The 25,156-nt window shown below is 46.5% G+C and overlaps 2 protein-coding genes across 4 annotated transcripts in view; both read right to left on the minus strand.

Moving 5' to 3' along the window:
• LOC149330694 (excitatory amino acid transporter 2-like) overlaps positions 1–6,196 on the minus strand; it is a 41,360-nt gene extending 35,164 nt beyond the window's left edge. Inside the window, exon 1 of one of the 2 annotated variants that reach the window (XM_089561335.1) lies at positions 6,044–6,196. The gene's annotated coding sequence lies outside the window, so the exon portion shown is untranslated. The remainder of the gene's footprint in view (positions 1–6,043) is intronic. The other variant, XM_089561336.1, reaches the window with a different exon arrangement.
• Positions 6,197–21,970: 15,774 nt separating this feature from the next.
• The window catches only part of LOC149330696 (excitatory amino acid transporter-like), a 144,779-nt gene continuing 141,593 nt past the window's right edge, over positions 21,971–25,156 (minus strand). For both annotated transcript variants that reach the window (XM_089561350.1, XM_089561349.1), the window contains exon 10: positions 21,971–24,043. In XM_089561350.1, the coding sequence (XP_089417476.1) occupies positions 23,779–24,043 (265 nt within the window). In that variant the 3' untranslated portion in view covers positions 21,971–23,778. The remainder of the gene's footprint in view (positions 24,044–25,156) is intronic.

Genomic DNA, 25,156 nt, shown 5'->3' on the forward strand with positions numbered 1-25,156 from the left:
ACGCTACCATCATCAGTGACGAGAAAGTTTGCTCAGGGAAAAATTGATCGCTGGAAAATATGCGCTTCGTCCACTTATGGCGTGTTGATTGGACAGGTTATCATTAGTACACTGATTGATGAGTGAGTAGAGCGCATCTATCATCCTCATACGACTGGTGAGTGGGCAGAGAAAGGTACTGCAGCCGACATAAGACAAGGCTAGTCGCTGTCGGCAGCGCGAAGGCTACGCGAAGGAGGAGCGTTAAGGAAAGGAGGAAGAGCGGCAGGCCGACTCAATCACGGGCCGTAACAAAAGTGTTGTTCTATGCCTCCCGGCTGCACTTCCAAGAAGGAAGCAACGCCGACATCCAGTTCCAAGCGCTGTCTGATTGAAGCATCAGTCGCGTCTCCTTATTCTCTTCTGTCCTGAATTTAGCGTGGTGCATAAAATAAGTGGCAGGGTTTTATGGTAGGGTTCACACGTAGTTAAACAGAGTAGACGTGCGAAAAGATGCGTTCATTCTTCGCCTATTCTTTATGGTATCTGCATGAGCACGCAACTGCGCCTCTCGCTCTTCATCTTCACACCCTCTCTCCACTCTGCTGCAGCTGGCGTGACGTCCTCCTCCCATTGGCTGCATCTTGCACGACGCTCCTCCGAACTAACCCGAGCTTACCCGAGTTACTCCGGGGCTTCACACAAGATTCTTCTTTGGGACCGGGTTAAGTAAAGCTTAAGCACTAAATTTCAAGAATTGTTCACGTTAAGCTCATAGTTTTTCAGCGCAACGGCACGCGGCCAAAGAAGCAGGAAGAGAAGAAGGGCGAACACAAGAACACCTTTCTTCTCTTCTTGCTTCTTTTCTTTGGCCGTGTGCCGTTGCGCTGAAAAATTATGAGTTTAAATCGAGAATGCCAACTAGCCCAAGAACTAACTCTACTGAAGTTCACGTTAAGTTCAGCGTCATTTGATTGGCAATCACGGTCTTGTTCTAAAGGGTGCTAATTAGAAATGCGTCCCATTTGCATTTAATGGGTCACACTCATTGACCCATTAATGGGTTACATGGGTGAGGAAAATTGGCGAGTCACAAGAGAGCCACCGCGCTGGCTCAGTGGTTATGATGCTCGGATGCTGACCCGAAATACGCGGCTTCGATTCCGGCCACAATGGGCGCATTTCTATGGGGCCGAAAGATGGAGCCTCTGTGCTGTGCGATATCAGTGCACGTTAAAGAATCCAAGCGATCGAAATTATTCGGAGCCCTTCACCAAGGCGTCTCTTATATAGTCTGAGCTGCTTTGGGCCGCAAAACCTCATAAACCACGAAACAATAAAGGGTCAAAAGGCCATTAATGCGAACGCATCATTACTCATCACTCATGTGACCGATGACACTGGGGATTTGCTATGCGATGACGCGCCTTTATGTGGCTGACAGTCACGAGTTATTAAGGGGTTAGGATTCTGGATAAAGCGGATGACGCTGCAAACACGAAAGAAGAAATGCTTCGTTCATTGCTAGACTAAACTCCAGAAACAGTGGTGCAGCACGACAAGAACTGCTCGTATGGAGGCAGCTACTCCTGTTCCCACCTGAACCACGTGACCTAACGTGGCGCCCTCTAAAGAGTGTCTACTTCACTACCCACACGTCTATTTTGTGGCTTGTGAGCATCGGGGCCGCGCTACTCTAAACACAAATGCTCCTGTATGAGAGTAAAAAGGTATAAACCCTCCTCTACCTGACGCCCTTTTTTTAAAGGGAGATTGCTAGAGGAGAGGTTACTTCATTCTTACTCCTTTCTGCTTACAGTGTACTTCCGGCCATCAGGTAAGTGCGATAGTTTTCGGTTGCGATGTACTACGACAGTGGGGCCGACACCGCTTCCCGTAGAGAAATTTCAGAAGAGTGGTATCGATGCCAATGGATGATGAGAGGGCCGAGTTGTTTCTGTAGTAAAATGAAAGTATTTAGGGAAACAGAAGGTTTCAACGCAGAGAGTGTCCTTTCTGAAAACATGCACTTCCTAAGGCGAAGCAAGCCTCAAAAGTTGCGCGTGTTCATGGCGAAATAAGAGCACAATAGAGTTTTAGCCGCACTGCAGGATAAACACGGTAGCTAAGGCAACCGATACCGTACAGCAGATGTGCCCGGCTATAGTAGCATCGGCAAATCGTTACCGTATTTGCCGTACGGCTGGCCGGCTACGCTAAAATATTGCGAGGACACTTTGGCAAATAAAGTGTTGAGAGGCGAAAGCCGAGGACGCTATGCCGTGGCGACTTCCGGTGGATGTGACGTCACATCATTCCCGTGGTTATATCGATACACAAATTCTACATCTTTCGGGGATCTTAAGTGTTTGTTACGATTAATTACAGATTTTTCCATCTAATTTAACACAAATCCGACGTTTTTCCGACCATTCTGTGACAATTTTCACTATGGCGTGACGACTTCCGGTGGAAGTGACGTCACACCGTTTGCGTGGCTATATAGACGTCCGCGCTATTTCGGCGCAATTTCTACATTTTTGCCTATAGTTAACCAACTAATTACTCTACAGTCATGAAACTTGGCTTCTTGGTTCATTTTTTCTTCCTCTATCTGAAGCAAGCATTGGTTTTCTTCTATCTTTTTCAGTTTCCGAGTTAAACGCGTGAGACACGCTTTGTTAACGGATGGGCGACAGTATGAGCCATTAAAGGCTTCCGCCTTAAAACTGTATTTTCACAGTATTACAGGCGTTTACCGTGTTCTAACGCTTCTGTGACTGTTTCTATTGTTGTGAATTTACTATTGTTTCGAAATTCTTTGCGTTTCTTGTCCTACCGACTTTTGCGCACCGCGAGAAACTCATGCGAAACTCAGCGGTAAGCCCTAGCGTCATCTTGTACCGTGCTGCGACTTGGTCTGTGCGTGCGCCTCTTATGGCACGCAACGGAAGGCCGGTATCAGGATCAAGAGGTTCGCGTCAATTGCAGCCAAGGTCAGTACACACGGGGGCGTCTGTGAAGCCGTATCTTTCAGGAGTGCTTTACTCTCGGCGTAAGTGATACAGCTAAACTGGGCTTACGTGAGCGAAGAAAAGATAGCCGACAACGACGAAGGTTGTGCGTCTTTTTGCTTCGCTACGTGTGTCTTCAGCTTTGAGCCGCGGCGTGGGCGTTTCTAAGCTGTAGTGCGAAGATGCCCAGGTCGTAGCTAAATCATCACCATCGTTTTAAAATTCTGGTTTGTTCTGATTTACATAGCGTAAACCAAGGAACAGCAAGCTAATGCGGGCTTCCCATTTCAATATATGGCCTGCTCTTCCTGGTCAATAAAAAAAAAATTATACACTAAAACACTGTATCGTACACGCTAGTACTGTAATTAATTGTGAAGATTACAGGAATAAAGGAAAATCTAAACGAAAAACGAAAACAAAAAATTATATTTGAAGCACTGCATAGACATAAGGGGCATATAGTACCGAGGGCAAAACGCATGCTTAGAACACGTTCTGGGCATGGTTCGGGCTGAACACGCGATATCTATCGAAAACATTTCGATAAAAACGGTCTGGATGTAAGCATGTGCAGTTAAACTTATAGGATTTCGTTGTTATCTTTGGACTTCTTGGTCGCAGCGGCCGTGGGAGGTGCGGAAAAGACAGTTCGCTTGTTCAAGACATGCGTTTTGCCCTCTGTACATACTTGAGTTTAAGAATACACATATAGCAAATAATTCTCAACTTTCACACAAAAAAAACAATAACTTCAAATAGGTTGATGTGTCAAACAAACAAGATAACAGGAGAACGTATTTCGTAAACAAAGGACAAGGTCGTAATGGCAGTTTCATTTTTATGTTATAAATAAAGCAAGACTTCTTGGACGCGCTTTTAAAATATCTCTGGGCCTAGATCTTCTGGTAAGAAATATTCAGTGGCCGGGCAAATCACAAGCGGATGCAGTATAAAGTGTATTAATTTCCAAAATAAATGATTAGTTAGAGCTCATGAAATGTTGTAGTTTGTATGCAGAAAACTGTAATCGATATGGGTCAGATAAGCTTGCACAGATTTCTGTGTGTTTTTGCCAGGTTCTGAATCAGAATTGCTAGTTTCTTTCTGTACATTTCAAACTGCACAGTATGAAGCCTGCATTTAGCCTGTATATATACAGGCTAAATACATTTTGTCCTCATTTTGTGACCCCTCTTTTTGTGCGTCATGAATGAATAAATTGATTGACTAACTGAGTCACTCGCTGAGTGACTGGCGTGAAAAGCAACATTTTTTGTACCTGTAGACAAATTAAATATGCTTTGGCGCGTTGGTATGACATTTTAAGACGAGAGCTAAGTTTGAAGTGAGTTTTTACTGGCAAAGAAAATCAGATAGAAGCCAAGAAAATTCACCCTTTCCCATGGCGAGTGTGTAAGACACGCATGCGAAGGTACTATCGCGCTCAATATGACCTGCAACCCGCGAGTGTGTGGCCGCAGCGGTTTCGGAAGCTTGATGGGGCCGACAAGCGGCGCGCCTGAAAGATAAGTGGAAAGGAACCTGCTGTTCCAGCAGCCAGGCGCATCCCCCGTGTCGTCTGCTCAACGAAATCTGCTCGAGCCATATTTGCAACAGCAATGTGCACTGTTCCTCCAACACCGCGGCTCAAACCGTCGAAACCGCTCCAGTCATACTGCGATTGAAGAGCGATTTGGGCCGCGGCCTTATCGGGCATGACAGGTGAAAGCAAAAGGAATGAAACAAAACCAACTGTGACATGCGCCTCGCATTTGTCACGCAAGCACCGGCGATGCGATAACGCCATGACACTGCCAAGACCACAGGGGATAAGGCTGAGTGGTGGAACAGCAAAATTCTTTCCCTTTCGTTTTCAAGCGCTTCGCTTGTCGGCTCCACCATGCTTCTTGGGAGCGCTCCGGCCACGCTACTTGCGGTTGCAAGTCATACTGAGGGCGATAGTACGTCGAAACTCGGAGGCATGGAAAATAAAAGTTTCTTGAATCTCTGAGGGTAACGTCTGCCTCTTTAACAGCCGGAATGCGGTTTAGCCAACGAGCACCTCGCGAAAATACATGCTCTTTCCCGTTTCCGGGCTCACCTATGTGAACAAATGGCGTGGGTACCGTTTCGACACGAACGTGCTAGCTCATATGTAATGGCGCACGCCAAGCAAACGGGTGCGCACCCGAGCATTACACGAGTGTCAAGAAACAGACAAAACGCATTGGTGTTTCATTTCATGCGTTTACGGTTCATTTCGGTTGTTGAAGCATCATCGGTCTGAGGAATATGTAGAAAAGAAATAAACTTGCTAAGAAAAAGTAACTTCTAGTACGTTTGTGCACCTCTCAAGGTGCTAAGAAGTAAAAAAAAACCTGCTCTACTGCATCCTAATCACACCCTCCCCTCATGACAACATAACTGCACAAAACATGATCACATGCGAGCAACATAACCTATATATTAATTGAACCCAACGACAACATAAGAACAAAGAGCATGACTACATGTGGACAACAGGACCAGAAATGACACATTCTCGGGAGCAACCGCTCCCTGAATCACATGACCCTTGGGTATCAGAGGCCCACCTGTGTAACTTTAGTTTCGGAGGCGAGGGTTTTACGTGATGACATACTGCACCGTTCATCTGATGAAGGAATATTTTTTAATGCGAGTGCAAAGCGAGAAGTTTATCGGAATCAAAGCACCAATCGACGCGGGGCAAGTCGGTGATTGTTCATTAAGAGTATACATCGGATGGAACAAAGACAAAACAATTGTTCTACTGTTGTCCCGCCTGTTTCTCTCGTGTGTTTTCCCTCGCACACTCGCCAAGTACTACACAGAAAAGCGAAATTCGCTCCAAGGTTCATCGCGTCAGGTTCCAGGCGACCGCTAACCGAAACTGAATCACCAGAAGAGTGAACCGAAACTGACAACACCAACAAGTGCAGGGTTCGAACCGAAAGGCCCCAACCCCCTCTCGCTGCTCGCAGCGGTACAGCGAGGCAGATAAGGCGTGACTCGACTGGCTCACTTACCGGGGCGGTACGTAGCACGGGGCCGACCGCTGCTGGCGGGAAATCTCACCTCCCTCGCGAACAAGCAAACCAAAACACAAGACAGCGCAGAATCTTTCTCCGGCTCTGGTCGCTGGGTGCCAGGGTTGGTGGGCCTTGGCGTACGCAGCGCGCGCGGCTTCGCGCCAACGACGAAGTGGAAAGGAGGACAGTTGGGAGAGGCTGAAAGTCTCCGAAAGAGAAAGAAAGATAGGTGAGGGTGCGACTGATAGGAAGGGTGCAGAAAGGGAGAGGCAGAGAGAGTGAGAATGTGAGATGCAGCGAGCGAACCCTCTTTCTGCTCGCTTTTGATGTTTGCGTGCCCCAGGAAAAGAAAGGCGGCCGGGGGCGGCGCTGCTGTAGAATGTGGTGGTGGGAGCATATGCCGGAGCGCGCGGGCGCTTTAAGACATCTCCCTCCATTCGTGAGCAAGCCAAGCCACGCTCATTGCCTACGCGTGTATGTGTGTACCACAAAGCGAAGAACTGTCCTGAAGAGCAAGCCAAAAAAAGAAGCCGAGAAGTCCTCCGGGGACGTGGTGAAGAATATTAAAGACTCGAAAAGAGATAGTGGGGAAGAGGAGAGGGTGGACCCTGACTGCGCTCAGGGCCGCAGCTTTCGTCCTGTCCCCAGCTGCGTTCCGCTCGAGCGAGGAGCCGTTGAAAAGTGGAATGAAAAACCAACATGGCACTTGTCGTCGAGATGATGAACGTGGCGACGCCTGCATTGAGGAGCCTGCCACGGATTCTGCGCGGCTGGTCCTTAGCTCGGTTCCTTTGTTCTCGAGGGGCTTGTTTTCCATTGTCTTTGCCCTTTCCAGCCCCTTTATTCTTTTCTGACACATTTGCCGGCGCCGGTGTGAGCGATGTGTATAGTTTCGGGGACCGTTGTGTTCCTAGTACGAGGACAGGTACAGACAAGCAGCGTCGCCGTCTGGCGTACTGGGGTGCGCTGGTTGTAGCGCTGCTGTGTTGCACTGTGTTTGCATACATTTGAATATCATTAATTTTTACTCGCTTCCCATAAAATTGTTTTTTTTTTCTCGGACTAAATTTGGGGTCCTTTCGTCTTCAAGTGAATTAAAGAGGCATTCAAGATAGCGTCATTTAATTCTTATTCTTAGTAAAGATGAATTTCATGGCTGTTTATTTCTGCTTCAACGTTTGTCTGGTAGCAAATCACTGCTGACGGAACTGGATTCATGAATTGACCCGCCACTCTATTGCAACTAGTGGTGTCTACACGGGACAGGACTCCGGGATCACCGTTTCGGAGTGAATGGCAGGTGTAGCGCCTAGCCTGTTGGATCCGCGCACTAAAACTGAGTTGACAAAGCGCACTTTACTTGCGAAATCGGCCGGTGGTGGCGACACCTGTACAAAAATTTGCGGCCTATTATAGTTTATGAAACCTTTCGTTTCAGTGAAACTAGCGTCTCTGTCGTTAAAATGGTAATACCTGTCGATACAACACAGCTTTAATTTATCCTTAGTGTCCCTTTAACATGTTAATAGCCAGATGATTACAGCATCTGGGAAAGGTTGATATCTACCATTTTGTTCTTGCTTACTCCTGCATTAAATAAATTAAAGGGAGGAAAAACGGATTTTTAAAGGCGTGCACGACTACTATTCGATCAAAACCCGCCGATTTGGACAATCACTGAATGTCAAATGACGATTGAACTGCGGTTGTGAAACCTTCTACAAGCCAACAGCTAAATTCAAACTTACAAATGCGAAAACACCGAATGGCTCCACGACACAAAAACGTCACGTCGCCCAAAAAGCGTCAGCGCTACTAAACTCAGTGTGACTGGTTGACAGTGACTAGTGAAAATATCTAGTGAGGTAGTTTTCAGTCGCACTCAATCAAAGTCTCCGTTTGTGTTCCTTGTTTCGTGTGCCTTGTTCGAGCTTTATTTGACGCTGATAGTGCATGAGAACTTTAATGCGTGCCAAAAGTTGCAACAAATTTCAGGCTCTGTGATGTGGGCTGAAGAAAAGTAAAATAAACCCTTGGGGCCTTCTTACTATATTTATGAAGAAAGTGCGATAGCTTTGGGAAGTTGGCTCATTCCCAGATATTTCAAAGGACCCCCAGACTTTGGAAGTAGGCTGGCTTAAGATAATGAATTCAGTTAAATTAGTGGGAATTAGTGGATGGATAATGGGAAAATTAATGTGGATAAGTAGGGAATAGAGTGTTGATTAGGGTGGATTAGGAGGATTAGTGAGGGGGTTAAGGCAGAAATGTTGGTCGGTTTATTGGGAATTGTTAATTAGAGGGAATTAGGGGATAGGTTAATATGAATTAGTCAGTATATTGAGTAGATTCATGCGGATGAGTCGAGAATAGTGTGTTCATTAAAGTGGATTGAAAGGATTAGTGACTTGATTATGGTGGAAATGTTGATCTTGTTTGTATAATTCCATATGATAATCCAATTAATCGAGCATTTTAGTCCTCAGACTTTCAAATTTGGTGGTGCTGATGACCTCACAACCTTCTCGTCCAATCAGGGAATTTCGTTACTGAGCAACCCGGTTGTTTTTGTAAGACAGCCTAAATACGATCACATTAACAAAATGACTTTAAAAGAATAGCTGCGTCTATGGTCGGAGTTGGTTCGGGCCAGGCTACTCCGGCTAAGTAGCCGAGTGCTCAGGAGCCGAACGCTATAACCACTCAACTGTGTACAGGCAAAACCAGCCACAACGAAAGGGAAAATGAATTTTTTTTTTTAGGAAAGGAAATAGCGGAGTAATTGTCTTTCATAGCGGCGGTCACCCGAGCCGCACCTTAAGGGAAGGTAGGAGTAAAGGGCCGATTAGTGGGCAGTGTTTTCCCATACTGTCGTGAAAAATTTCTAGCTAATCTAGAAAAACTGCTGTGGTAGGAAAGTCGAAATGGAAGATTTAATTTAATAAAGTTACGCCCATAGTCGAACACAACAAGGCAACATGGTAATAACTGTACGTATAATAGCAGGAACCATAGAGTTTACGCGCGAATTCCATGCTAACTTGCTGCTACTGCGTGTGCTCTTCTGGGCAGCAAAAAAAGTGGGAGGTTGTGCATTGCGCCGCTGATGTCATCGGTTCTTGGTGGATTTAAGTCGTGCAGAAGTTGTACTAATCAAGTTGGATCAAGAGTGGATTACGTTGAATTAAGTTGCTGTTGGGATGAATAATTTGCACTACGTGGATTAAGAGTACATTACGTTGGCTCAAGTTGCACTATGGTGGATTACGTTGGATGACGAGGATTGTGGTGGATTAAGTGTAGATTACGTTGGAATGAGTTTAGTAAGGTGGATTAAAGTGAATTATGGTAAATTATGGATGAACTTTGGCGCATTGCGGTGGATTAATAGTATATTACGTACGATTGGGTGCAAATGGTGGATTACAGTGAATATTGGGTGGATTAAAAAGCAGTCAATGCTTACCCTTCACAGCACGTAAACAATCTTAAGGCGCCTCTGTAAAATTACGAGGAACTTTAGCGGCTAAAGTGGTGAAAGGTGAAAGCCTGAGTGCTGCATTCTGCTACGCGATTGTTCAATTCACATTTTGTTGGTGCATTATTAACTGTCAATTAATTACGCTTAATCTTTGCCTTTAGGTGGTGGTGGTGGAAGACGTTTATTTGCTCTATTTTACAATATTTTTTTATTGCGGCTTCAGATGGAGTCTTCCATCTTATCATCAGGGTCGGTTCCCCTAGTCCAGGGCTCCGCTGAGGGTAGCTGCCTTGAGTGCACGCCTTACTAGTCCTTGTTGGACTTTCAGGATTTCGCTGGATAGCATCCTCTCCCGCTGTTCCGCACTCGGGTTTTCAATTATGGGTAGCTTGTCTATTTTCTGGCAAGCCCATGTGGTATGGTATAATGTTGGTTTGTCTCCACACCGCGGGCACTCGCTCTTGTACTGTGTTGGGTAGATTTTACTGGGGATGTTCAGGCACGGGAATGTTCCCGTTTGTAACAGTCGCCATGCTAGGGCGTCTTCTCTATTGAGTTGTTTGTGTGGGGGCGGGTATTTTCGTCTGATCCCTCTGTAGTAGTAAAGAATGTCTGTATAGCTTTGGGCTACCGGCTCGGGTTCCTCAGAGGGGTCGGGAATGTTGGATGCTCGGTTTGTTGCGTACCCTAGAGCTATCCTACCCGCCTCCTGATTTCCCACAATGTCGGTATGTGACGGCACCCAAACTATCGTGTGTTTGGCCTGGTTGTTTTCGGTTTTGCCACTTGAGCGGAGAATGCGGAGCCTTTAGGAGTAGAACGCGACAGCGTGTTGTAGCGCTGCCAGAGAGTCCACGGAACGCCATCACCCGTTCGGCGCGATGCGTTGCCCTTTGAACGAAACGCTTTTCGAGGAAAGGAAATGGCGCTGTAATTCTCTGTCATCTCAGTGGACACCTGAACTACAGTGGCTGGACCTGAACTGCACCGTACAGGAAGGGAGGAAGTGGAGTGAAAGAAGAAAGAGGGGCCGTAATGAAGAAAATGAAAATTGCATTTCAGGAAAGGACAGTAACTGTCGCACATATCTCGGTGGACACCAGTCGAAAATTGTATTTGAGGAAAGGAAATTGCACAGTAACTGTCTCACATATTTCGGCTGACACCCGTCAAAAATTCACGCGCAGTGACGTCAGGACCATTCACCAATCTGAAACACGGACAAATTTTCTAACACGTCTTGGTCACGACAGTATGAGCCATTAAAGGCTTTCCTCTTAAAATTTAATCTTCTGCTCATCTCCCCTCGCCACAGTAGCTCAGGGGTTCTTGAGTTTGGCTGCATAGCCCAAGGATGCTGGATCAGTTACGGTTGCTGGGTCGGTGCTTGAAACCGTGCGATGTCAATTTCAGTGCACATGAAAAACAAGGTGGTATTCGCTTCGGCGCGGATGGCTGCGGTGTGCGTCTCTTCTACCTCTTTTCTCCTCTTGATTCTTTCAGCTCTCTTGTATCCGCACGAGGGCAAGACGTGGCCGTTTCGGGGCCAGTCGACAGGCCTGCGGACCTTCATTTTCTTCCTTCGTACAGTCGCTTACGGACAAGCACTAGCAAACATGCACAGACTTACGCTAACATGGTCCTGAGCGGACGAGCCTGTCGTCGTCGCCACTTCGCTGCGCCTGCAGCGGGTGTCTTTTCACGCCAAGAAAACTCACACTCACACGCCCACACTTGATGCTGTGGCACAGGACACTCCGCGACTAAGCCACAGGAATCGGATTTACCGGCTGCGGCGGCCGTGCTTCGATGGAGGCGAAACGAGAAAGACGCCCGGGTGTTGTGCAATGTCAGCATCGTAAAGAATACCAGGTGTCCTTAATTAACCATGAGCCTTTCGCTGCGACGTTCCTCATAGTGTGCAATTTATTTTCACACGCACACACACACGAACGCGCGCGTGCGTACGCACGCACGCACGCACGCACGCACGTACACACATACACACACACACACACACGCACACACACGCACGCACGCACGCACGCGCACGCACGCGCGCACGCGCGCACACACACACACACGCACACACGCACGCACGCACACACACACACACACACACACACACACACACACACACACACACACACACACACACACACACACACACACACACACACACACCACACAGAGCATTTCGGACGAGGTTCGGGCAAGGGTGGCCGTGCAGCAGTGAGAGTATGGAAAGAGTCAGAGCTAAGAAGCCGCCACCTCCGCGTCACATTTGGGACCAGTGAAGGCTGTCACCGAATCTTATCACTAAGCCGTAGCCTAGCCGCCGCGGTGGCTCAGTGGCTATGGTGCTCGGCTGCTGACCCAAAAGACGCGGGTTCGATCCCGGCCGCGGCGGCTGGAATTTCTTTGGAGGAGAAATTCTAGAGGCCCGTGTACTGTGCGATGTCAGTGCACGTTAAAGAACCCCAGGTGGTCGAAATTTCCGGAGCCCTCCACTACGGCGTCTCTCATAGCCTTAGTCGCTTTGGGACGTTAAACCCCATAAACCAAACCAACCAAATTTCCGAAGCCCTTCACTACGGCGTCCCTCATAGCCTGAGTTGCTTTGGAACGTTAAATACAAATAAACCATAAACGATAAGCCGTAGCCTAGTTTCTGCGACATTCTTTCACCATATCATTTCCGTTGTGCCTACACTTCCTTTTCTATTTGAACGCGTCCGCACGTGGCAGTGATTGCGGTCCAGTTGATGGCAATCGACATGTCCGCAAACTGTTCTATTCTTTTTTTTTTTCAGCCACTTACTGCTATATACTACGTAAACACCACTAGATGGTGGCGGGTGTGAGCTGTGACTCAGGCAAATCCGTCGTAATCTGGTGGGCCTCGGACTAAGGATTATCGAGTCCAAGTATTGAATGTTGCAGAGAACGTGGCGTCTGTAGTAAGATGATCCGCGTAGATTTCGTGTGCGGGTTATATCCCTGCAATTACGATGCAGCTATGCGGCTCTCGGTTCTTCACTGCGCTGGCTGCTAGAAAAGGTGGGATATATTTTTTTTTTACGCTAAGAACCACTGCATCGCACAGAGGAGGAGCGCGATCTTCGTTCTTCGAGCCCTACTTTTGTTTCCGCTCAATAGATGGCGCTTCTAGAAGCGTGATCCTGCTATCACCGCCAGCCCTCCGGACCCAAACGAGCTTCCGCCAGATGCCCCAGACAGTTGTCCCACATACCAGCACCAAGGCGATCCGCGCGCGCCTGTTCCGTCCTTGAGGGCGTTCGTTAATTTAGAAAGTGATCTCGCCAGTGCTGACCGCAAGCGTGATTAACGAGCCGCAAGTGCTCGCGCCTCGCTGGAAGGATCACGCTCTCACGCACTTGCGGCGGCAGGGCATCGCTCAAGGCCGCTTCGCGATGAGGGGACGATAGCGACGACTTAAGAGTTAAGTGCGCAGACACGTGGGGGAGGGAGCGAGAACTCGTATCTGTAACGCACAACTAGCCCGACGTCCTGGTCGCCACACGTTTTCTGATGTGGACGTCAAGCTGTTTGGGGCGCTTGCGGTGTCAAATGCTCAGACCCGTATAGCGTTTCCGTTGGCGTGCGGATGAGCACGGAGCCGATAGAACGGATCTCGGAGTCGAGGCGTTTTATCTTCGCGGCCTTTGCCTCTTGAATGCCAAGAAGCAAGTGCAGAGAATTAAACCTCCAACATTTCCGATTTTTGTGTTAGGCCTAAAAAGGTTATTCATGAAAAAAGCCCAGGTAGATCAAGGATGGGTTGGGGGGCATCTTGTCACATAAATGTATATGTGGTGCTCATAAAGTAGAGTGACACATACAAGAAAAGAACTTACGATGATTTACTAGCGTTTTGCCCTTGTTCCGCTGTTCTTCACTGTAAGGCTCGTCGCTGTGGCCGATCAGCATTGACGCTAATCAAAGCAATAAATTCTGGAGTTAGCTCTGAAAAGGACTAGGCCGCATCCGAATTACTCGCAGAGCCAGTGTCTTGTGTTTCCTTTCTGTGTCTTTTTTGAAGTTTGCGGCGTTTTAGTTCATGACGCACTCGTATGCAGCTCGTTGCTGTTTCTGTACGGTGCGCCAGTCTACTTTATGTTATATCTTCAGGTTAATAACGTTTTTTTTTATGGAAGTAGCTAGTGCCTCCGTACCAGTTTCGGCTTGCTGAAGGTATTCTAGTGGAACGTAATCTGAGGACAAGCGACCGGACATTTCTACATTTCGCCTGCATTGAAATACGACCGCCGCCACCGGGGTGGAACCCATGACCATTCTGCTCAGTTGTAGAACGCCACAATCACAAACTATCCACGGCTTGGTTGCCACCGATAATCGTGTCTTTGTTTGCACAGAAGCGATGACCCGATACGAATCTGCAGGCCTTTGCGTGTCTTGGGACAAACAACTCAGTATGCGCCAGTATGAGCCTGGCGCAGACCTTACGGAGTTGGAAGTGGGATGTCGCATGACGCCTGGTCCATAGGCTAGTGGTCTGTCGTGTGAGTCCACCTTTAGGAAGAGCTGCAAGGGAGCTGTGAAGAGCGATCGCATTGCTGGCGCTGGATGTGTGTAGGTTCATTTGTTGCCAGCAAACAATCCGCTTCCCAGGGAAAATTATAGACTGCTATCTCAATAATAGAACAGGTTTTGGTTTGGTTTACGGGGTTTAACGTCCCAAAGCGACTAAGGCTATGAGAGACGCCGTAGTGGAGGGCTCCGGAAATTTCGACCACCTGGGGTTCTTTAACGTGCACTGACATCGCACAGTACACGGGCCTCTAGAATTTCTCCTCTATCGAAATTCGACCGCCGCTGCCGGGATCGAACCCGCGTCTTTCGGGTCAGCAGCCCAGCACCACAACCACTGAGCCACCGCGGCGGCGAGAACAGGTTTTGTTTGTGCAGTTTTTGAAGAAACTAAAGTGGCGTGTTGGGAAGGAGAAGTTTATTGAGGAGCCTCAAAAGCCAATCTGGCTTGCTCGCTTCTACCTTCAGCAGCAGCACCCTAGGAATATGCAGAGTGGAAATGACACGTCCGCTGTCATGCTGCGTCACCCAAAGAAAAGACAGACATAGGTTTCGTTTAGAAATACGAACGCATTTATTCGGTGATTGGTCACGGCGCGTGCTCTCGCGGACAAGGACCAGACATTGTGCATAAAAAAAAAAAAAACCATTGAGGTGTCTCTTTCTACGGTTTGTGCGTCATCATAGACACAAACGGAAGAGTTTTGATCAGAGGAGGGGTTAGTGGAAAAAAAAACACATTGAGGTGTATGCGACTAATACGGATATGGTTGTCTTTTTCATAGGAAGAAAAAAAAGGCCCTTTTCGCGTTTTAAGAATGGGGACTGGAAACAATGTTACTCTGAAGAACAGCTGAAATGTACTCACGTGGATGTTTACACTGATCTTGGTACATCGTCAAAAGCGGATACCATTTTTGTGAGATCCTGAGATGAAGTAACATTACATGGCATCCGGGAAGCGAATAATTCACAGAGCGTGAAAGTACTTGCTAGAGCCTTATGTAGCAGGTACTTTTTGTTTTATAGCAATCCAGATATCTTGTATTCCATATATCGATCTGTTAAAACTCGCACGATGTTAATACTTCGTATATTTTAAACTTGGTGGCAAGTTGGGTTAGCGGAACATTTGTACAGTACCGTCTAAAGATTCGCCCGAGAGGCGATTTTGTGGAAGTAACGTGACCGTAAAAATGCTTGTAGTGCTGACAACAAATACTGAGGTAAAATGTACCGTACACACTACTGACGATAAATATTCGTACAGTGTCCCTAAATAATCACTTATTCATCATTTTCGAGGACAAAAATATTGAAACTCAGAGGCAGTATTTTATGTCTGTGGGCTGTACAGGTTGTGGTGTCTATATAGCATTTCAAGGTTAACAGGTGCCCGTTACAAGGTGAAACACTCGGTAAGACGTCAAGCAAATTACACATAGTAATAGCAGTATAATATATATATGTATGTATAGAGTACGCTATGTATGTATATATATATATATTTATATACCAACTTCGAAAGACTGATTTCAAGGCAGTGCGCTTTCGCTCTAGAAACGTCTCTAGCCAAAGAAAGCGCTCGACAGTTTATTTTTTTTCGCCGCTTTTCTCTACACACAAGCGGCAGCACACGGAACACTCTTTACACATCCACAGTACACACGTTGACTTTGAAAGACAAGAGGTTTGCTTGGTGTATGTGTTGTTTATTTTTTTTCTCTCAGTGTGGTAAAGAAGGCCCGGCGAAGATGCATGGTTCCAATACGGTCTCATCCTCCGCCTTACCGTCGCTTGTTTATATGTCCTGCTAAACAACCTGCTCTGCTCGACAGAGTTTCAGTCAAGTGAATGAACATGTGCACGCAAGAAAACATTTATCCGAGCTATCTCATGGCCGCGCGAGATTTCGGTGTCAGCAGTATTCGGGCGCTGATTTTTGCAGCTGCGATGGAGACCAGTATTCCTGACAAACATTGACGGAAGTCAAACGCCGATTTGCTGAGCCGAGCATAATTTTCTGGTTTCGTGAAAGAGCTGTTCGTAGGAAAGCATACACTGTTTAACTGGCTTGGCTTATTGGGATTTAACGTCCCGAAGCTACTCAGGCTATGAAGGACGCCGTAGTGAAGGACTCCGGAAACATCGACCACCTGGGGTTCTGATATTCCTCCGCTGTCGACCTGAAAAGGTGTGTCGAGCAGAAAAGTTTCGTTAAATTTAAACTATTCAACCCCGAAACTTGACCGAACTGGACATAAAAATTTATGGTAGGCTTTGCGAGTGTTGGCCTGTGTCTTGGCCAGGAATAATTTTGCAAACCACGTCCCTGGGTATGACAAAAGCCAATGGTGCTAACTTACAAGGTCTACCAGTTGGCAACTCGCTTTTAAAAGACTGGTCGTGGCCCGACGGCAAAAGCAGAGCAGATTGCTTTTCAGGATTACTTTTCAGCGCGTATTCTACGCGATATAAACCTGGTTTAGGCCTCGAGTAGGGCACAAGGGGTGAACGTCAAATCCACGACATTGATTCAAAACACTCGTTAAGGAAATAAGAAGAAATTAAGAAGGGCCGTTATAAGCGTATACAACACTTCAAATGCGGACTTTTTTTTGTTTGCTTGCATGCTTGCGAGAGTGCGATATGTGTAAAATGATATCTCTGGAAAGTTGGTCTCTCTCTGCGTTTCTGAGAAAACCCTACAGAAATAAGATGCACCGTCAGCGCGACGGAGACTTCAGTGATATGGTCTTGTCGACGTGCTGCTAGATGCTGCCCGACGCAGATTTTTATTTATTTTTTTTACTTCTCGCGAGGTATCTTCGCGGCATTCAGCTAGTCGGCTATTACTTGTAGAAAGTGATTAAATAAAGAGCTGGACTAGTTTCGATTTCAAAGCGGTACTTTGAATTTTTACTAAGTGACGCCATGCGCTGCTCGTCGCCGACTGATTTCACTGAAGTAAAAGAAAAAGGAATCAACTAGCGCTCCTGCACCTCAATTCTTACCCCTCATAAAAATATTTTGTTTCAGCTTTCGACATCAAACAATTAGTTATACCTGTTAAGTGTCTAGCAAATTTACAACTTGCTGACCTGGAGTAATAGCTGTTGAGCTATTCCTTATAGAAATACACTGCTGTTACTTATACAGTTGACGAAAATAAAGAGTGGAACCAGTTTTGTTTTAGAAGCGGTACTTTGAATATTTACAAAGTGACGCCACGCGCAACTTATCGCTGATTGATTTCAGTGAAATAAAATAGCAAAGGAATGAAATGGCGCGGTTCAGGTGTCCACCGAGATGCCTGTATGTTGATCGATACTGCACCAGTTGCTTTCATCAAAAACAATTTAATTTAGTTTAATGTAATGAAACACTGCTCAGGCACCTGAATTCCTATCCCTCGTAAAAGTCTTTCTCTTCAGCTTTCGACATCAAAATAATAGTTATTTATGTTAAATAGCTAAGAAATTTACATCACGAAAACCTCGAGCAAACAGCTAGTGCGATATCACAGCGGGCAGTACTTTTAAACCAGTGTGTGTTACCATTGCCCTTCGGAGAATGTAATATTACTGCATGCACTAAGAATAGTATAAGTACAGCCTTTGTCAAAAGTTTGTAGCCCAGGGGTTTTTTTCTTTTGAGCCACACTGTGTCGCTCTTAATGGATCTCTAGCGCTACAAATTTCCTGGACATGAGATTTCTGGTACTGCCTCCTGCAATAGGTAGGACTTCGACGAATGCTCCTGGAGTCCCAATATAAAGCCTGGAAGTGAACCCCCTGGGCTCTAAACTTTTGACAAAGACTGTACCTTTGACATCTTTTGTGCAAACCCACCAGCAAAAAATGAAAGGTAAACTGTATGACCTAAAACTCAGAAATTGCGTCGTACAATTACGTGAATGAAGTCATAGCGATCAGTTCTAGTTTCCAGCACTCGTATTGAAGCATTAAGTAGTTTCAACGTAAGCTCTTTTAGAGTGTCCTGAAAAACCTATTGGAACTCTTCATCTACTGAACATCTATTTCGCGATCCTGCTAGACCAGCAGTACACCTCCATGCACGCACTGCGAAGTGGTCATGAACCGAAATGTTCCTTAAAATGGTACAAATAAAGAAGAAAAGAAAACAGAAACAAAACATACAGCATTTTATTGTTCTTTAATTCACTGAATGTATCAATTTCCCGTTGTGTACACAATCGAGTCGCTAAAAACTATGCCACAAAAGAAACACCGAAACACAAGAAAACCAAAGCATATGACTCGCTGCGATATATCATGATAACTCTGATGACTACATGTTTGAGGCAGTTGTGTAGAAAAACAAAAACAATGAATCTTATTTCGGGAAGAAAAAAGCAGTGTTTGAAGTAATATAAGCGCAAAATGCAGTGACGTTGTGGAGACGTTAATGTGAATAGGCGGAATTTGGTCGTGGTTAAGAAAATAGCTTATGTATTTCTAGAGACCTGAGCTTATGTAAGAATTCAACGATGGTGCTGAAGCAACTATACTTTTTAGCAAAATTTCGTAAAGGCTGCGGTAGAAAAGTGCTCAGCGGAGGCCATGTCACCGGTAAAAATGACCACAAAATATTGCGGCTAGTCAGGACGTACCATTAAGAATAAGCAGCCTTTGCAATGTCACTAGTTCTTTTTCTTTTCACTGAGATGATTACTTTGGTTGTGGATGGCATATCTTTACAAGTGATTATTTTACCTGTGGTTTTTAACTTCTGTCATGCTTGGAAAAACTCTGCATGCTTCGGCAATTAGAAGCGCAAATTAGCAAAACAGAGAAAAATAAAAGTGGGCACCAAATATGCAAGGACGCATATTTTTCGTGATATGATATTTGGACAACATGTACAACTCTCAATGACTGAAATTTTCGCAAGGCAAGGAACAGGGACTAAAAAACGATCATATTACAATTGCCTTCTCAAACACCTATATTATGCAGCATTGTTGTATGCGCAAAGTCTTCATCAACTTGAAAACTTATAGAATATTAAACGTGCAATGGGCCAAGGAAAAAAAAAGTCAAGGAAAAATACGACGTGACCGTTAACGCGTTGACGAGAGCACCTCATCCATACAAGCATTCAAGTACAATCTTGTAAGACGCGCTGCTTACGGAAACACATTCATGTACAACAGTTCCACACTTACCCGAAAAAAAAAGGGTCGAAAGACGGTTAAAAAATGATAAACACAAAGGACTAAAGGCTGCACAGCAAATGAATGATGACGTGTCTAACTGTGATGACAAAGTGATGAGTTCCGCGGTATAGCTTGACTACACGTATATTTTTAGATAATTGAGTGGAGTAGAAGATCTACTTCACTGAAAAGCTTTAACGCCGTAAACGCTTTGTGGTGGGACAACGTTCGCCGAGACAGTAGGCTTAAACAAAACTTGAGGGAGGAGAAAAAGTAAATAAATTTTCTACGCGCCGATTCTCTTGTAGATATGTGTGTCGCACTAGGGCAATTTTTAAATAGTTTTCGTTATATTAAAAGTGCTTGACGTTCAAAAGCAGTAAAGGTATTCGTGAGACTAGGTTTAACCTCGTCGATTTAGACGAATTTGGTAAAGCAGACAGGGAGAGAAGGATGAACGGTGGCCGAACCGAAACATTTACTGAATTGAGCTTAGTTGATCAAGAAACTTGGTAACTAATGAAAACTTTACTCAAACAGGCCTAGTTTCTGAAACAGACAGAGAATTGGGAGCAGTTTTGTCATCTACAAAATATTAAGTGCTTTGAGTCAAAGAAACTATGTGCCAATGGCGGAAGTTTCACCGCAGCAGATCGTTATGTCCGATTTCAATAATCAACTGAGCATTGCCTTTTTGTCAGGAAGGTGCATTTAAAGACGAGTTTCGTGGAAGGAGAGGAGTTTCTGCCAGCCCTTGCGCGGCCTCAGCATAATGTTACGCAGATGCTTTTAACTGTTTCCTTGCTCCACGATGGTTCAAGAAGAAGTTTATTTTGGGCGACGCAAGAGGTTAACCGAATGGATTTGTTCCTAAATCTCAGAGATGATCGAAGTTTGTTGTGTCGTCGTAAAGAGAAGTGCCTTAGGCCGAATTATGACCGCAGCTCTAAATAGTGCGGGAAGTTTATAAACAAGAGAAATTTGGCTTTACCGACGTTACTGCGATGTCCAACACAGCCGACCAATTGAAAGGCCTTGTAGAACAACAATAGTAGATTGCGAAGACGTGTAAGATATGACTCCAAATCTCACGCAGTTCTTTTGTCGACTAAATGTCAATCATGCGAACATTCTAGGGTAAGTTAGAGCACCAGGAGCACTACCAGCTGGTAAGCTATCCCGCTGACAACCCAACAGAGAAGAGCGTGCCGGATGCATGAACCGGCGCTGTAGACCGATGCGCTTGTGTATTTGCACAAATCAAAGCGTTGCTTCAGTTGCGTCACGTGAACATCATGCGTCGAGGAGAGCTAGCCATACGCAGCGGTTGAGCTCAAGGTAGGGACGTCAGAGCTGAAATTAGCTGCGCGGCTTCAGGTAACAAGACCTTGATTTAAATGCGAACGTAAGGTGGGGGTGGAGGTAGGCAGGAATGTTAGGAAACACAAAGCTCACTGAAGAGGAAACTAAACATCCACGTTTGACCTTGCACGTAGCCGTCCGTTTGCGCGAAAAATATTGTACCGAAGGTCGTTTGATAAAAACAGACTTCCGTACACAGACGCCGAGCCGCCATCTCTTCGCATGTTTGGAGACGGGCCAGGAAGTTACTAGGCGGGGTCGCTCGGTCGCCGACTGCATCAAAGCGTCCGCGGCACGCAACTAAAACGGAAAGGAATTAACCGGATGTTTTGGATGAAAGGGAGAAAGCGAGGCCGTTTTTCGTGTAGAGTCCCGTAGCATGCCACACTTTCCATGGCGGCTTGCAGGAAGTCGGATACATAATAATACAACTTGCCCCACGCTGCCTCTGGGTTTCATGGGTTTCCAGAGGGAACTAGTCAGCACACAAGTGGGGAAACTATTGAGCTCTACGCCACGACACGTGGTTTTCAGCCACGTCAGCAGCTGGTACCCGAATACTGTGCAACCATAAATGGATGCATTTACACGCCATGCACAGTCACATGAACAGCACCGACATGTACAATTTTTTGTGGTGCTCAAGGTTGCCAAATTGGTATTAACCAACGAAATGCTTGCACCTTCAAAACAACTGCAGCACTTCATTTCTGCGGTCGTTCTCATAGTGATTGAACTCCTGATGCATGGTGCCAGAGATCATCATGTTACCCTTAAGTCTTTAACACACTGTTTTCGCGGGGCGTTTGGTGACTTCATAGGACAAATTGTCAAGGAGTATCCAGATCGTCGCTCCGACCAATGATTTCAGGCTTGTTGGATTTACGAAGCTTAGACGGCTGATGACGAGCAAGGGATGGGACGCTGACAGCAGACCATAGATTACCCGAAGTGCCGCTGACTTCAGCAAGCTTGCGCGAAGGATTCCGTGTTTGTGGCTTCGGTTCGCTATTTGGGCGAGGCAATCGGTTCCCCTACCCCGGTTCCGCCACCGTTTTCACCCCCCACCCAGTGTTCTATAAGTAGCGCGCGGATCTCGATTTGTCAAGTGCAGCCGTTTTCAGCCTGGTACTCGTCAGGCGTGTTCCTGGGGTGCGGAGCCGGTTTCCGTGGCACCCTTTTGGGGGTGCGCTTGCCTTCCGGGGCCTCTTTTATTTTGAGGATCCCTCCGGGGCGGAAACGCGGAGTTCCTCGGTGGTTTTAGCTGCGTTGGTAGGTTCATAGCCTTTTCACTGGGTTCGCAATAACCGCACTGTGGCGAACAGCTGTGGCGAACAGGTGTGGCGAACAGGTTTGTTTTGGGGAGCAAAACACAGACACACAAACAAAAAGAAAGCGTACTTTCATCAGCTGTACAAGACGCTGTGTGCAACTTCAGTTACAGTTTCGGAGTGCGCCATCATCAAAGTGAAGGCTACGCGTTGGGCGAATTCCCTGACGTAGGCTTCTGCATGGCAGACATTTACAGCTTTGAGAGGAAAGGGATCGCCTCAGGTGACGTTAGGTTTGAGTAATCGCGGCTCTTCCACGGTCACAACGTGAACCAGTTAGGAATGGCTTAAATTCGACATCCTCAGAATTTTCGGCGACTGCGGCCGCAAGGCGTATGCCTCATCAACTGTACCGTAAAGGCAAGAGGAGCTACCAGAGCATTTCACGTAGGACATGGCCCCGGTAAAGATGGCGATGAGTTCAATGTAGGAGCAAGCAAGGGAAGAGTGCAGATGTACTTAATACATAGCGATTGCGATGCTGAGTTAGAAAATGATGGAGTCAGTGTGTAAGCGGCTTTACAAGACATGCTGTCTTGGGCTGACGCAGCCGACCACAAAAGCATGTGAGCTGGCGCGATGTAGCATACATCATTCATGCCAGCGAAACCACTCCAGCAAATTCGATACACTTTCAGCACATGCCACCGACGTATGCTCTACTTAAATCTACCACAAAACGCATGTGAGTCGCCAAGACATCTTCGTGCTTCTCATTGGGATTAGGCAAAGTTTTTCCGAACGGCGCGGTGTCGCTGTTTTCGGGTTCTTTTAGTCCAGGCTGTGTAATTGCGATCGAAAAAACTGGAAGGGATAAAATGTGACACTAACATAGTTACGGCGCAAGCACTGAGGACGTCAACACACGTTTACATCGCACAAGGCTTGTTGAAGTGGCCACCAGAACGTAAAAATTCCAAAGATAGAGTCAGTGGTAACTAACGCGCCTTTGGTCCTTTCTTCTTTCTGCTCAATGAGGGGGAAAAATGAAGAGTAGACTGCAAACCGGACGTTAACTGCCTTAAAAGAAAAATTTCCTTCAAAGGAATAGCAATCTTTTTAGCGCAGACTCCTGAGGGTCTCCCACGCCACTTTCTAATAAGTTAAACAATCTTATGTGAACAAAGTAAATGCGAGAGAGGCGTCCATACTGCGGCGAAAGCAGTTCGAGTCGTCATTCCTCAATGGTCAGCTTTTCCGCAGTGAACATTCCTTAATCAATCTAAAGTAACTTCCCAACAGACAGTAGAATTCTCATTTGCCAGGCCTGAAAGAACCTTGAGTTAGCGCTCAAGTAATACGTATAACTTTTTCACACTTAATCTTGAATAACTCAACATGACCAGGAGGTTGAATTACCAGTGCTCCTTGCTGTCCTTCTATCGTTCCTACTGATGAAAAAAAAAAAGAAAGCCTATTTCACAGCATCAGCGTTTTGTTAGAATCACTCTTCGCAGCTGGTCGAGAGGCCCTGCTGAAGGAGTCACCCTTGACACACAGAACTGCGTAGTGATTAGCAAGAATCGAGTGCGCAAGCACTTGTATGACGGGCACCGAGTGCCAAGGCACTCGAAAGTGAGGCGTCGAGTGCCCTAGGACTCAAGTGCCAGAGGGATGCCGGCGAACTTCTGCGGACGACGTATTCACCATAAACACAGCTTAAGCTGCTACTACATACACCTCTGCCTCGTGTCAAGACGGATGATGGTTTTCAGCGCGGGGCGGAGGAGGAGGGAAGGGTGATTGGGAGGCGGGGGAGGGGCGGACAAAACGCGCTTTTTCCCTCTCGGCCCACGTCTTGGCGTCCTTAGATCTGCGTTTCACTGTTTCCCTCGGTGCTGACGAAGTTCTGTCCCGGGTTTGCCCCGTAGTCCGGTGGTGCCGAGACCCCGGGCGCGGCGATGCCGCTGGGTCGCCGCAGGTAGGAGCCCTTGCGGCCGGCTTCGCCCATCTCGAGCTCGAGCCGGGCGTGTTCGGCGTCCATCTTGTCCAGCTCGCCCTTGGACAGGTGGTACACGATGCCCGCCCCGAAGGCGTCGCCCAGGACGTTGATGGATGTGCGAATACGGTCCCTGCGTGAAGGAGAAACAGCGCCAAAGGCTTGTACCCACACGTTTTTTTTTTAACACAAAGACAGGACAGAACAATTGGAACGCTGTTTGAGGTATGCTTTTACCACAAGGTGGTCCTTGTTAAGCGGAAGGGCCAAGTCTATTGGACAGTCATGATGTAACAATAGGGCAAAAAGAACACGAGGGACGCAAAGGAAACGACGCAGACTAGCGCTTGTCTGCGTCGTTTCCTTTGCGTCCCTCGTGTTCCTTGTGCGCTATTGTTGCATCATGAACGTGATCCAACTTGCCTAACTTTCGGCTTTCCTCTATTGAACAGTGGTGAGGCCAAAAATCTTTGAATGAAACCAAAGTGTTACCCTTAGAGAAGGCCAACGTCCAAAAGGCGAAGCCAATTGAAATGAGGATGCTGAGATATGTGTCTGGAATAAAAAGGCAGGAGAGAGTCCAGAACGACCACATATGATGGATAGTCAGCCAACAGATGTTCAAAAGAAAATTCAAAACGGAAGGCCAGGTAATGAAAAATGACAACGAATACATTGGAAATAATGTATAAAGCTTGAAGTTGGCGTCAGATGGCACAGGGGACGTCAACTTTGGAAGGGAATGTGGATGTCTATCTAAGGGTGAAAAAGCTCAAGAGCGAATTTCTTAATGTGAGGATGAAGTGCAATAGGGTCATTGTGAACATTGATTCCATATAGAAATAGCTGCAAATAAAATGATAGGTTTAAGGTTTACATGAGACGCCCCCAATATGCCGCGTGAACCTACGCCAGGCAAAACTCTGTTTGATATGACGTTCATTGTGCTCCCAAAAAAAATTGAAGATACGGATGACAAAAACAACATTTGGTGGTCGGTTGATAGTGACGTAATTACTCCAAAACTAAGCTTGCGCAGACGTCTGACGGGCGCTCGCCTTGAGGATCTTCTGGGTGTTCGCGATTCAGTCTGCGGTAATGAACAGCACAGGTCATTCGCAGGGCAGAACGAAGAACTACACAACTGGGACGACGCATGGTTGTGGACAACAGACCGGTACTAACAGCAGCACATTCAAATTCCACAAAACAAGCAACGGAGACACCGTCTAGCCCCGGTAGGGGA

This window comes from Amblyomma mixtum, chromosome 9, assembly GCF_055824585.1.
Source record: "Amblyomma mixtum isolate Tamu chromosome 9, ASM5582458v1, whole genome shotgun sequence".
In the NCBI taxonomy this organism is placed as follows: Eukaryota; Metazoa; Arthropoda; class Arachnida; order Ixodida; family Ixodidae; genus Amblyomma; species Amblyomma mixtum.